The sequence below is a fragment of the Conger conger genome, chromosome 11 (genome assembly GCF_963514075.1).
Source record: "Conger conger chromosome 11, fConCon1.1, whole genome shotgun sequence".
Lineage (NCBI taxonomy): Eukaryota > Metazoa > Chordata > Actinopteri > Anguilliformes > Congridae > Conger > Conger conger.
The window spans coordinates 5365532-5379861 of NC_083770.1; the positions used below are offsets into that span (position 1 = coordinate 5365532).

The window sequence follows — 14330 nt, forward strand, 5'->3', positions numbered from 1 at the left end:
TGGAGAGACACCCCTTTCCAAGGAATCGACTGGTCAAAGGGCGATGCTTTTATACGCTTCAAGCCGATAACCTGAATATAACCTTACTCAGACCAGGTTAGGTGTGCAGCGTACGTTGCCCCAGTGATATACCCCAATTTAAAGAAACTTAGCTTCATAGCACGGAAAACCAAGGGTTAGCATTTAGCTCAGCTCTTAACCCCCATAATCTTGCTTCATAACACAATAAACAACAAACTATCAATCAGTACAAAACTGAGTCTCCACACTGGATTTCCATCTGATGTATATAGAAGTGAAAATAGATTTAACTATAAAGAGAGAGAAATGGTTAAAACAGAAGGGGGCAAAGGGAAATGAGAAAGAAGAGGCAATGAAAAGTGCCTTGGACAGTTTAATCCAAATATTTTCTCTCTCAAAAAGTGTTCATTATTTAAGTGGGGATGTTGAGTCCCTCATTATTTAAGTGAAAACGTTGAGCCCCGTCATTGCGAGAAAACAAAACAGGAGCAGGCGAGCCTGATTTACCTAGACCCTGAGGTAGCTAAGGGTAGCTAAACGTATGTGTGCCAGAAACTATATGGGTTGACTCATGCCTGTCAGCACAGAAGCATGCTTTCCCATGAAACCAGAAGAGTTGCTGAATATAACTCCCATGTACAGGGTTCATTTACTTCCTCCATTGATGATTTCCATCTCAGTAGGCTCATATGTTTTGTGGCTTTAAGAGCATTGCATAGTGGTATTGGTTGTAATAGGGTAGCTTTGAGATTGCCTTGGCAGTTTGCCGCTAGATGTAGCTTTTAAAGCACTGAGTCGATTAGCTAGAGAAATTAACTGAGAGAACTGTAGCTACCAAGCTAGCAAACTATAGAAGATAATGATTAGCTAACATTAGCATCCTATGTTAAATTATTTCTCAGATAAAATAGAGCATGGTAACTAGCTAGCTAAGGTTTGCAACAGCAAACTCAATAGCTAGCAAATATTAGTATAAATCTACTTCCCTGTGGGCTACCAGAAAAACTGGCAGCTATTCAAAGAGAAGCACTGTATAGTTAGTGTTTAAATTAAAAGACTGCAATGAAATTTTAACTGAGATGCTGATATTTTTGACGCAGACTCTACTGTTGTGTGAAGAGGTTGCCTTCTCCTAGCTAGCTAGCATGGACTTGAAGTGTAAGCTGACTCGGCACAATGGTTTGCTCAGCAATCCTGTCACTGCTTTCCGAATATTCCGTATCAGACCCTACATTGTACGTACATTTACATTTTAGTCATTTTGCAGAGGCTTTTAATCCAAAGCGAGTGCATACGCGCAATCCAAAGCAAAGTGCATACTGCGTACTGCGTAAGCCTTCTTGCAAATGCACATTTCAACAAGATACTGTATGTTAGTCACAACATGATTATAGGCAAAAATACAACTATCACAAGTTTATTCAAGTGAGGAAAAAAGTGGTTAAAAATTCCAGAGAGAAGACCTTGATCAGGAATTTTAGAACTGGAGAGTCCTAAAGAGTCCTAAAGTCACAAGCTGTGTCAACTCATGATGTAGCAGTAGATAATATAATTGTCAAATGAACAGCTGGTTATCAGTGACTGCAATTTCAAATAGCATGCCATTGGCATTGCCAATAGGAACACTGTACATATTGTTGAAAAAAACATGTAAGCAAATCTAATATCTCACAGCAAACAATTAGCCTTTGTCAGTGATGAAATGTAGCAATTCTGCAGAGGCAAATATCAGAACGAGAGTGAACATGATGTACGCCTGTCCCCAAATTAGGAATGAAAGAAGAACAAACCATCCAGAGTTCTCCAGCAGATTCCTTTGGATGACTGGAGGCACAGAGCAGTTATAATAACCCATTCCGATATAGGACCTCCACAATTTATTCTTGCTTGCAATCTTGTGCAGGGTATCCAGAATTTCATTCTCACCTGCAAAGCAGAAGCCACATGAATACAATCAATTAAAGTCCCTGTATTCTCGCACAAGATGCTGAGCATGAAAATGCTTACTCTTCACATAAAACAATGTGTGGTATAGCAGTATAAGCACGGAGACATGGTGCGACTTTTCAATCCTAGACAAATCTCCTGAAGCAGGTGTTGCATACATTCCACAGCATAATCGATCCTGTCACACGTAGTGAAGTGATATTTCAGGAGACGATCTTGAGGTGAGGGTATCGTAGATGTAATGCAGGAATTAAATTAGACCCGGTGACTGCACTGTGACTCCAATCATGTAAAAGCTTGCATTTCATTCATGCAATTAAGTAGAACACCATTTCCTGAGTCTTGACCTACCTTACCACCAGCCCACCAGTCAACTGTAAAATGTATTATTAATTTAAACACTTATGAAGAGGCCAAGAAAGCATTAAATAAAGCCAGTCAATTAACATTATTTATTTATACATTTGTCCCAATTAGAATGTCTGAACACAGCATACACAATTCAATACTATTCAAATTCAATGCTTGACACCGCCTACACAAACCAGTTTTAAGATAGGTTACAATACATCTGTAACAGCAGTTACAAGCATGAATCCCCTCTTGAAATTCATCTCATTGAAAGAATGTGTGTGTGCTCACATGCATGTGTATGTTCCACATTTCTGTGATTTACTTAAGCGGAAGGATGACTATGGGGCAACATATGGCCCATTTCCCAATGGATAGGCAGAGGAGCCAGGGCATACAGGGCATACTGCAATTCCCCAGGCATTCCACTGCTGCTGGGCAATTATTCCAGCACAGCCCAAATTATTCCACATAAAATATTGAGACACATAATAGCGTTTTTCAATTAATTATTCAGATGATAATGTGCCTTTCCTTTGAGAAAGGAACATCTGTGCAAGGGGTCAGCTTTAAGTACATAATTTTGGATCACGAAACTGCATTATTCATAGTTCATTGGGTGATGAATTTGAGAATTTGTGAATTGAAGCTTTACTTTCCTGTAAAGTTATCTTTTTGGAGGAGGTTGGAATATTGTCGAAATAGCTTTCCAATCAAAGTTGCACAATTAATTTACTCATCTGAAATTCCCCAAAGCATCAGAAAATGCTGTCTATCAGCCTGATTTGAAAGGATTCAACACATCCATTGTTCAAGAGAGAATCCCTTGCAGGCACTGCCAGGCCGGCTCTTTCCTCTGAACAAACAGAAGCCAGCACTGGTCTCATTTTGTTTCTCTTTTGCACGGTCAGCCTGACACATACAGAACTTTGATGAAGAGATGGCTGACAGGCACTGTCCCATTTCATTGGTGTACATCCACCCCTGAGAAAGATGAATGTGGGGTATATAAACACCTTTTATGCTTGGACGCAGCAAATAAAACGGTTATTGTAATGAAATGAATATGAAATCATATGTTTTTGGTCTAATACAGGAGGTCAGATTTAAATGATGATGATGTTCCCACACAATGCAATAGTTTATGTCAGGTAATGAACCGCATCTGCAATATTGGCAGGCTTAGATTCCAGGAAGACACTTCACAACCTGATGGATCAAAGCTAAAGATCTATACTTACTTTTTCCAGAATTATAAACAGGAAGCTAATGAAACGTTTCATTTCTAAATCCAGGAGCTGCATGTCTGACAAAGTGCCTGTACAATATTGATAGAAAGTTGATATAGATTTTTGGCAGACAGCTAAATGCCCACTGCTGATTGGTAAAAAATGTTGAAAAATCTCCTTACATTATTTGGAAGACTGAAAACTAAAAGTGGTATTCAATCTTGCCTTCGGTGGGTAGTTGTTTTTTTGTTTGTTTTCACCTACTTTAAACCCCAGAAACCACATGAGGCATGTTGAAGGCATACTGTCCAGGATTTCTTTCTCCGCTTCACTCCTGTGTTTACACACAAAAAACCCGGCCGCCTACAACCTCCAAGATGAGCTATCATGGCCCGCCAGCTGATTTATGAAACAATTTGGTTGTCCAATAATGGCAGCAACCAACAGTAATGTTACCGAATGCTAGCCAGCCACTTGCTTAATGGTTATCCACCAAGGCTAATCACTCGCAAAACCAGCTCACCACTGTACTGGCCAATCCATACACATCTCCTCTTGCCTTCCTCCTCCTCCTCCTCCTCCTCCTTCTATTGGATTTGAGGTAAGTGTCTTGGACACATGCTTTTCAGATACATCTCAAAAAGGTAATTTTGGACTTCTAACAGTCAAGAGAGGACCGGCAGCAACAAACACAACAAACCACAACACTATTTATTTATCCCACCCCTTCCCGGTGAATGCGCGGACGTTGAAACGCCATTGGCTGTGGCAATTAGAACCAATTTTCAACCAGTGAGCTTGAATTATTGTGCAGCTATATGATGTTTTGGTACAGAGTGCCGGCCCGACAACTGCATATTTTGAAACCAAATTTAAGGACTATAAACACAGGCAGAGGGTGAGTCAACATGTCAGTGAGCCTTCTTCAATGACAGGAAGGGATTTAAAATCCCTCCACTTTAAGGCCCAAGTGTTGGCATTTCAGGCTGCTAAGGGGATTGCCCCACCTTACATACAATCCTTAATCACTCCCTACTCCCCAGCTAGACCACTCCGGTCTGCCAGCTCTGGTCGCCTTATGGTTGCCTTACTACACAGGAATGCAAATAACCCTGCATTACAACAGTGGTATACAGAAGAGCATCTCTGAACTCACAACACGTCAAACCTCTAAGAGGATAGGCTACAGCAGCAGAAGACCAATAAGTCTAAAAAATAAGTCTAATAAATACCTTTAAAAAAAGTGCTCAGTGCGTGTAAATTACATTTTAATTGGAAGACGCTTTTAACCAAAGCAACATAAAACAAGTGCACCGTTAGATCGTATCAGACTGCCAGCAAGATACCTATGCCGCCCTATAGAATTATCTGCATAAAGCAGGTGAAAAGTTTTGGATTTATGAACCTCCGATGTAACAACATAAATCGTATAGACTAGGCGTACATTCATAATTAGCTTTTTGCATCATTTCAAAGTTCTCGAGTAAACTAGTTTTACTGTTTTTATTCCACGAAGTATTTCACTGCATAGTACTGTGGGTTTCCCTTAAAATAATTTCTGCTGATGCAAGCCGTCTTTGAAAACATCGTACTTTGAATAAATACAGTATTTAGCATTTTCAATTTTTGTCAATGTTAACCTCCAAAGTTCGTGAGACCTGCTAAAATAAATTATGTTTAAGGTGACAACTTTAAGTGGAATTGGGCCAATAAAGCATATGCTATCTATGTAAAATAACGGGAAAACATGTCGACGGCCCATATTTGGATATATACTGACTGATTCCTTTTTCAAAGCCCGATTGTACACTACGTTGCGGCTGTGATGTAATTCCAACGCCAACCAGATTGAACTGGACTTGTGACTGCAGCTCAAGGCTGAACTTTACACTCTAATTGCCATCCTATTAGCATCGGCACAGCCAACAGGAGATTGGTGCTGCTCTTTGGGTTTTGCAAAAACAACTCCAAATATGTTCAAAGGAAGACTTAACAGGATCGCACTCCAGTGAAGATTCGCAACCTACATTTCAGCTTATTGTTTTGATCCCATTAGAGAGCGTTTAAAAAAAATGTTTTATTCACGATAATAACATAGGAGACGTAGTCGTCAAGTAGGTTCAAAATGAATGTTTCGCAGACGCGATGTAATTCGCAATTTAATCCCAATGCATAATTAAACTACGCTTGATTTATAACTGCAATGAAATGCATGACAAAACGAAAGAAATGTGCATTATGACTGATGCTTATGGTACGAAAATAGACTTACAAACTGGGTCATCCATTTTCAAACTTCTTTGTAAACGGATTGGAGAAGGGAGAGTTTTTTCGATCAATTCGTCAATTGTCTGCAAAATAATAGAAGCAATTATAAGATTAATTACACATTGATCAGTTTTAGCAGCACTCATTCTCTATAGTTATTGTCCATATCACGGTATTGTACACAGACTATATTAGCTAGCTAGCGTGTTCTGTCTGATAACTGTCAAACTTACCTTAAGTCCGAGGGTGTCGAGCATCTCTCTTTTCTCTTTGTCGCCTGGTCCAATGTGTCTTTCGGCGAAATCATCGTGTCTTGGCAGTATTCTCTCGATCTGTCTGGATGTGAATGAAACTGCAGAACACCGAAGACCCCGCAAAGGCAGAAAAACGTGTTCATTTTCTTTTAAAAAACTGCTTGTTAGAGGTTTCTTTAAAGCGCCACTTTTACCACCCAGTTTTCGACAAGGTACATGAGCGTTCGCCGACCTAGAGATGCGACCCCAGGATTTCGCACAGTGTTGCATTTTAATCTAACTTTAAAAATATGTCTTCAGCTCCGCCACTTCAGGTTATACGTATAACTCCAGAAAAGAAGCCTGCCAAGTTCTTAAAAAGTGACTCGCTTATACGTACGCCTCCTCATTACACGAGGAACTAGCCAATCGATATTAGAAAGCTCACTGACGCAGTGTCAAGCCCCCGTCCACAGCTGCTTTGAACTTTCTCACGTGCTTGAGTTGTGAGGACACTCCATGTTGCGGCTGCACATTTTACATTTAGCGACCGTGTCATTTAAATGAAGAATACTATCATAGTGTAAAGTATGCGTTTTTTTTTTAGGGAGTTTGCTTTTAGGGCAGTTTGCAAAACATTCAAATGATTATTGTCTTCATTATGTTTGACCAATTATTAATTTATATATGTATTTGCACAGTCGCACATGAAACGTCCTTAGCACAATATCCTCAGTATTTCAAAACGTTTAATCTAGATTTCGTGGTCCAAGTCCAGAATTATCCGGATTTTGAAACCTCTTTAATACATACCATAATAAATACCAGTGATCGCACATTAATAGGAACACAATATAGCCTACATTCTAAAGAAGAAACCCACGAAACTATATGTGGTCTAAAGAAAACTGCAAGCCATAAAAATGTCTAAATGCTTTCTTTGGTACTGTATGTTATTTGAGAATATATTCTGTCATCTGTTCAATCAAAAAATCTAATCAAGTCTTTGAAAATTCCATAATGTATAGACGTGAATGGAAAAGTGGGCTGCCTGTCTGGAAAGTAAGAAAACAAATTAAAAAAAAACGGTTGTATGCTTTGCAAAAGGTTTACAGCAATGTAAAATAGGCTGCACAAAATCTGCAGTCAGTGGTCTTTAAAATCCAATTATACCGGTATTGTCATGTGAATCTTTTATTTATTGTCATCACATGTCAAAAGTCATCCCTATTTCCTTGAGTAACATTAGCCTCAAAGATGCACTCCAACTTTATTTATGGTATTAAAGACGACTGGTTGCCTATGCTAAATCATTTTGGTGAGGAATGCAATGATGAAGTATGAAGGTAGGTGGTTTTCTGATTTTCCGTTAGATATGGCTTTAGGATAGATTACATTAATGGCATTTGGCAGACCCTCTTATCCAGAGCGATGTACAGTTGATTAGAATAAGCAGGAGACAATCCTCTCATGGAGCAATGCAGGGTTAAGGGGCCTTGCTCAAGGGCCCAACGGCTGTGCATATCTTATTGTGGCTACACCGGGGATCAAACCACCGACCTTGAGGGTCCCAGTCATGTACCTTAACCACTAAGCTACACTACACCACATGTACCTTGACCACTACGCTACAGGCCGCCGTTACTGTCCTGTAAACTCATAATGCTGGTTTAGGCTAAGCGAACAGAAAGGTTTGGTTAATCCCACATGCTAGAAAAAGTGGTTGCTATAAAAATACTGACAGTCAAAACGCACAGTCCCCAAATAAATTGATCCAATCCATATGAACAAAATGTGCATAGAAGCTGTTTGCACTTCTGTGAATTTATGACATCATAACAATAGACTTATTTACTGCATCACGGCCCACCTTGTAGCTGGAACAAATTATCGATATCAATGAACCTACAAGAGCCTGTTCTTGGTAAAGCACATCAGAGACGCTGGAAAATGGACATGTAAAACTGGATATAGATCGTTTTTGGTACAGGGGTTACTGCCTCTGGAGATCTGCAAGGCAGCGACATATTTTTTGTTTTTTTCCACAGTAATGACTTTACGTTCTTTGTAAGGAGTGCAATTTCTGCCTCTTTTTCTCAGAATGTGGACAACCCCAGTGGAAAATCCAGCTATGACCAGTTTGAAATTATAAACTACCATCTGTTTCAAAATATAGCTGCAGCTTGTCAAACCATGTTGGGTATGGAGCTGGGGGGTGTACTTACGAGGTTGGCGAGCTAACATAAGCGCTAACCCTAGGTTTTCTGTACTACAAAGCTCAGTTACTTTAAATCGGGGTAACATTTGCTGTATGGCTAATCTGGTCTGTAGGCACCTGGTTCATGTAGGCTTCAAATAGTTCCAAACAAAGCCGGTCGACCATTGGATGCCTGTATTCCTATGTCCTCCCGATGGGCTTATTTCACATCGCTATGGTAGTCTGTCAGGGGAGACAATGAAACAAACTGCCAAAAATTAAGATAGATCAGAAAACAGCTTGTTAAAATTCTTGGATTGAAAACCATAAAAAGTTTTCGAATTAAATCCTATTGCTATTTGGAGTGGTGTCTGGAAAGGGGGTCCGTTTAGCTGAATAGTGGGCCATACACACATTATCACTCCCTCTGAGTCTGGTGGGGTGGCTGAAACAATGAAGCAAACTGAGAATGGGGTTCCCAAGACAGTAAACCCACAGCCAAAAACTAACACAATCATTGTTTTCTAGTCACTTGTAACGGTACATCCCTGTCCAGCGTTGCAAGTGAATAGCAACCCCTGCTGAACAAAACAGCTTGAGCTAGGTTTCTTCTCAGACCAACTCCACACTCAACATGGTTTGACCAGCTCAGGGAGCTAGTATCTCAAGCTGGTCATAGCTGGATTTTATACCAGGGATAGCTAACGTCAGCTAAGTTGTATAACAAACATTTGTTGACTTTAACGTTAAGTTTATATTTGTATCGATGAGCTAATATTAGCAACATCCACCTCTCTATAGGCTAATGTTTCCCTTAGGCCACACACAAAACCATTAGCTAGCAATTTTAAATTTGAGGCATTTGGATAAAATTAGTAATGGTTAGTCATACTCTTTCTGTGTCCATTTTCAAGCATCATATCATTATAAATAATACAAAAAATCCCTTGTTTTGACACAGGTAACATAGGCTATTGTTTAGGCTACATGTTTTTTAAACTTTAAAGGCAGGTTATGCCTCTACACTAAATGATGTGAGGCAATATGACCCTGTAGCCTACTTCTGTAATGGCTATGCATATGCATTGTAAAAATAATAATAATAATAATAATAATAATAATAATAATAATATAAAATAACTAAAAGTGAATGAGACTCTGAATAAAGTTCTGTTGTGTAGTTTTTTTAAGGATTTCGCAAATCTATGCGTAAAACACATGGTTAACACTCTTGTCGTTCTGTAGGTTAGCAACTGTGCCAACGTGTATAGATTGACGATAATTTCACTGAGAACAAGATATTTCAGGCCTAGGCAAGTCCATCACACTGGCAAGGGTGGGCTCACAACAGATGTGGAGTGCTCACATTCGCCACCTGGTGGCGGTTGTGTGAAAAGCAAACCATAAACTACTATGGATTATGGGCAATCTTGCTACAAATTGCTGCTCTGCCTGTGGTCATTCGGTTCGTGATCAAGTGTCCAAGCAATGGGTCAATACAGCAGCAAACAGGAACAGTAAGGAGAATCCAAAACGGGGTCGTGGTCACAGGCAAAGGGTCAATAACGGACAGGCAAAGCAGACAAAAACAGGATTCAATAACAAAAGTCAATAAGCCAAAACGGCTCAATAAACTACGATTCCAAACAAGACAGACCGGAAAAGCAAAATGCGGAAGTCGGGGGCGAAACAGGTCGTAACAGAAATCAATCAAATAATGCTGGAGAGTATGATAAAGACACATAACAATCTGGCGACAAGACATACAAACAGAGGGTTTTTTATAATACAGGTAACAAGAGGAAATGGCAATCAGGTATAGGAAACAATCAGGAAGTGAAAACGCAGGTGAAACAAATAACAATGAAAGAACAAAGAGGGTGACAGGGTGACTACGGTGTGCACAGAGGCTAAGACACAGAAACGCAACACACTAAAGACAAAACAGTGAAACACGAAACCTGACACTTGATTTTCCTGCTATGTCCTTGAATCAGTTATGTTCTTGGGAAAATTTTGACCTGGTATGGTTTAACCACCTCCTAGTTGTCATATTTTATCCTCCATGCAATTGACAAGATTTTGTTTTTGTAGCTTAGAGTCCATACAGACGTCTTTTATTGTTTGTTCATCTCTTTTTAGCTTGCCAGATGCTATGGTTTTCCTTAATGACTTGACATGAACAAAATCACAACTTCTAAAATTTACTTGTGTACTGCAAAGTTAACCAAAAGCAACAATTGTATTTTGCCCTGAAAACTGTATTCTTAAAGTCAGAATATCAAAAAATACCATGAATGTGAACAATTTTGTGGACATAGACTGCCAATTGTCACATTTGGTTGCTTTTCGTCATTGAATAGCGCTATTGTATGAATTAAAAACAATTTGCAAGTGAACTATTCATACTGCACACAATAGCTTTTCCCAACTGCTCAAGGAATATCCCCCTCCTGTGAATTTCCCCACTGTCCATCTGGGGGTCCACCTTGGTCCATATCACAAATGCATTGTATGCAGATTGCAGATACATCAATACTATTGTAGAAATGGTAAGCGGTAAATGGCTGGCATTTATATAGTGCCTTTATCCAAAGCACTGTACAATTGATGCTTCTCATTCACCCATTCATACACACGCTCACACACCGCTATTGGCTGCCATGCGTGTGAAAGATTACCAAAGGCTAGCCAACTGTTATTCTCCAACAGCTGTATGTTCCTGTATGCACTCGTCAAGCTGTCTAGTCCTCCCTTGTTGCTGTAGTCAGCCATAACTGGCTCCTTCATCACATGCCACCCAGACAAGCAAGCAAAACTTTATTTGTATAGCACATTTCATACAGATCTGCAATACAATGAGAGGCCCCTACCCCGTGCACCTCCTACCCATGCAAACCCTACCAGAAAAAATCACTGCTTCATAAAGGGCACACTGGCACTTGGTGGGTGACTGAAGAGTGATCAAAACAAGTTCATTTCAAGTTCATTTCTGTGTAAGTTACTCTTTGTCAGTTTTTGTACTTCTTGACCTGAGTGCAGCATTTGAGATTCTACTGGACAAACTCCAGGGCTGGGCCAGACATCAGTGACAGGCACTTGCATGTCATACTTAAATGACTGGAAAGAGGAAACAACTAAAGCAAGAAGATGGCTACTCTGTGATGACACATTCTACATAGATGAGTTCTAAGATCATTACTCTTCTCATTATACACTCAGTGAGCCATTTATTAGGTAGACCGGTTAATGAAAATATTTTATCAGCCAATCATGTGGCAGCAACTAAATGCATAAAAGCATGCAGACGTGGTCAAGATGTTCAGCGGTTTTTCAGACCAAATGTCAGCATGGGGTCTAGAGTTTGCAGAGAATGGTGTGAAAAACCAGCAGCAGTTCTGCAGGCAAAAATGCATTGTTAATGAGAGAGGTCAGAGGAGAAGGCCAGACTGGTCAAAGCTGACAGAAAGGTGAAAATAATCATGCATTACAACAGTGGTATGCAGTGGAGCAACTCTGTACACACAACGTGTCAAACCTCTAAGTGGCTAGAGCAGCAGAAGACTTAATGAATTTAAAAAATAAGTTAAATAAATCCCTAATAAAGTGCTCACTTAGTGTATATGCTACCACATGAAGGCACATGATGTAGAGTTTTACTGTGATGAGGACGACACAAAGATATATATAGTGGCTTCAGAAAGTATTCAGACCAAGCGGCCAACTTTCAAGCTATTAGTTCCACCAATTGATATGAGGTAACCCCTGAGTGATACCTATATTTTCGCTAAAAAAGGCTATTTTTCCATTGGACCCCATTCATGTTTGACAGCAAATAAAAAATATTTCTGCCCATATTGTTTCGTCCTGTGCCCCTGTTTCTTAGTCTGTTTCCCTTGTTCTTCTTTTTCAATGTATTTACCAAGTCCATTTTGTGTTTCTACGTTTGCACTGAACCTGTTCCCTAGTCACACCCTCTGCACCTGTTATGTGTTTCCTAATGTAAGTACGGCATTATCCATATCCATATCCATATCTGTATGGACATATTCTGTATGGTGGCATGGTGGCGCAGTGGGTAGCACTGTTGCCTCATTAGAAGAAGGCCCTGGGTTTGAGCCCCTCCCCGGGCCTTTCTGTGTGGAGTTTGCATGTTCTCCCCATGTCTGCGTGGGTTTCCTCTGGGTACTCCGGTGTCCTCCCACAGTCCAAAGACCTGTAGGTTAGGGACCACAAATAAAAATTAGCTCATTAGCTAACAGCTCTGGCACATTACATTGATGTGGAAACTGAAAATGTTGATTGTGCACTGTCCCTAGTAAATAAATAAATAAATAAATAAATAAATAAATAAATAAAGACAAATATGTCTGTGTCTGTCTCTGTATATGTGTCTGTATTTGTGTCTCTGTCTGTGTCTGTATTTGTGTCTCTGTCTGTGTCTGTGTTTGTATCTGTGTATATGTCTGTATCTGTGTCTGTTTCTGTATCTGTATCTGTATCTGTATCTGTATCTGTATCTGTGTCTGTCTTTGTCTTTGTCTTTGTCTTTGTCTTTGTCTGTGTTTGTATCTGTGTCTATGTCTATATCTGTGTCTGTTTCTGTATCTGTCTGTGTCTGTGTTTGTATCTGTGTCTGTATCTAAAGTAAAAACACCTAAAGTAAAAAGAGAAACACACCTTATCTTGATCTTGATTGACATTTGGCACAGCATCTGGCTTTAGAACCTCTTCTGTTCATAATTGTACTATGAATAAGGGGTAAAATATGTACTGCACAATTTAGCAACCTTCGATATTACTAACTTTGCACTTTTTTATATATATAATTCAGACCTTTCGGAGACTTCAAGCTTTTGGCAAGGTGTGAAAAGATGCATGATTATCTCTGCAATCTTTAATCACACAATAAGAAGGCATTGATGAAATGGATAGTTAGCTAATGTCAGGAGCAGACCCGCACAATATGTTTTAGAGAATTTGGTCATGGTTTTGAACTGGCGAGCATACACAACATAAATATTGATACTGGGCGAGTGTTTTGATCAATGAAAATTAGAAGCTTTTGGAACGTCACAATTGCAAAACCACCAATACTCCACCAGGTGGCAATGTCGAGCATTGTATAGGTTTTAGGAAAATAAATCTCATTCATTGCATACATACATAAAATCATGATTTTGACTGCACGAGGTATTTAATAAACTAGCCTTCTTAGCTGGTAAAGCTAGATGTGGAAGAGAAATTTGTTTTTAATGACTGTATAGCCTACTCCTGTGTCATTCACTATACCTACCTAATGTTAGCTATCCAGCTGTTGTGACTATGCATTAAATATAGGCTATTTAGCTGAGTGTGTGTAGAAGGCTGCTGTCTTCCCCCTACTTACATCAGCACGGTGGCCACAAAATAAAAAGTCGGTCAATACTTTTTAGGAGAGGCGTGTTTAGAGATGCACTGTCACCACAGTTCTGTCACGTCCCATGTCCCCGTTTCTTAGTGCATTTTCCTGTTCCTCTGTTTCAATGTATTTTCTAGGTCTTCTGTTCCTACATTTGCCTTCCTGCTCCTGTGCTCCTGTTACCTGCTCCTGTGCTCCTGTTACCTGCTCCTGTGTTTCCGGTTCCTTCTGTCTCGTGCCTGGCCCTCCACCTCTTCGCCTACACCCAGCTCCTTCCCAGCCTCTGCCCTTTGGACTGACGTCCTGGTATCGACCCTCACTCGCTCTGAACCTCGGTTCTGTCTGATCTCCATTGCCCTGTTTGCCCAGCTTCTGACCCTGGTCTGTCCTATCGTCACAAACTGCCTTATCCCTGTTATTATTGTTTGCTGGTGATTGATCCCGGACTATACGGTTCTGTCATTAAAGCTACCTATCCTGCCACTTGTGAGTCTGCCCATGGATGCTGAATGCCTATCCATAACACATATACTGATGTTCAATCCAGGCTACATTTTTTTTTTCCCTCTAGGTCTGATTTTTTTTTCTCTCTAGCACACAGACAAAGATAGTGATGTTTTTATTTCCTGGAAAAAAGCTCTAATATAAAATCATTGTGCCCTTGTTAGGCTTTTTTCATTGGA

General features: G+C 39.9%; 1 protein-coding gene across 1 annotated transcript in view; it reads right to left on the minus strand.

Annotated features, from left to right (window-relative positions):
- gldc (glycine dehydrogenase (decarboxylating)) overlaps positions 1 to 6412 on the minus strand; it is a 39702-nt gene extending 33290 nt beyond the window's left edge. The window contains exons 1-3 of the mRNA XM_061260671.1: positions 6050 to 6412; positions 5821 to 5899; positions 1812 to 1947 (exon numbers count right to left, since the gene is read on the minus strand). Of these exons, the coding sequence (XP_061116655.1) occupies positions 1812 to 1947; positions 5821 to 5899; positions 6050 to 6340 (506 nt within the window). The 5' untranslated portion in view covers positions 6341 to 6412. The remainder of the gene's footprint in view (positions 1 to 1811; positions 1948 to 5820; positions 5900 to 6049) is intronic.
- Between the last annotated feature and the right edge of the window lie 7918 nt (positions 6413 to 14330).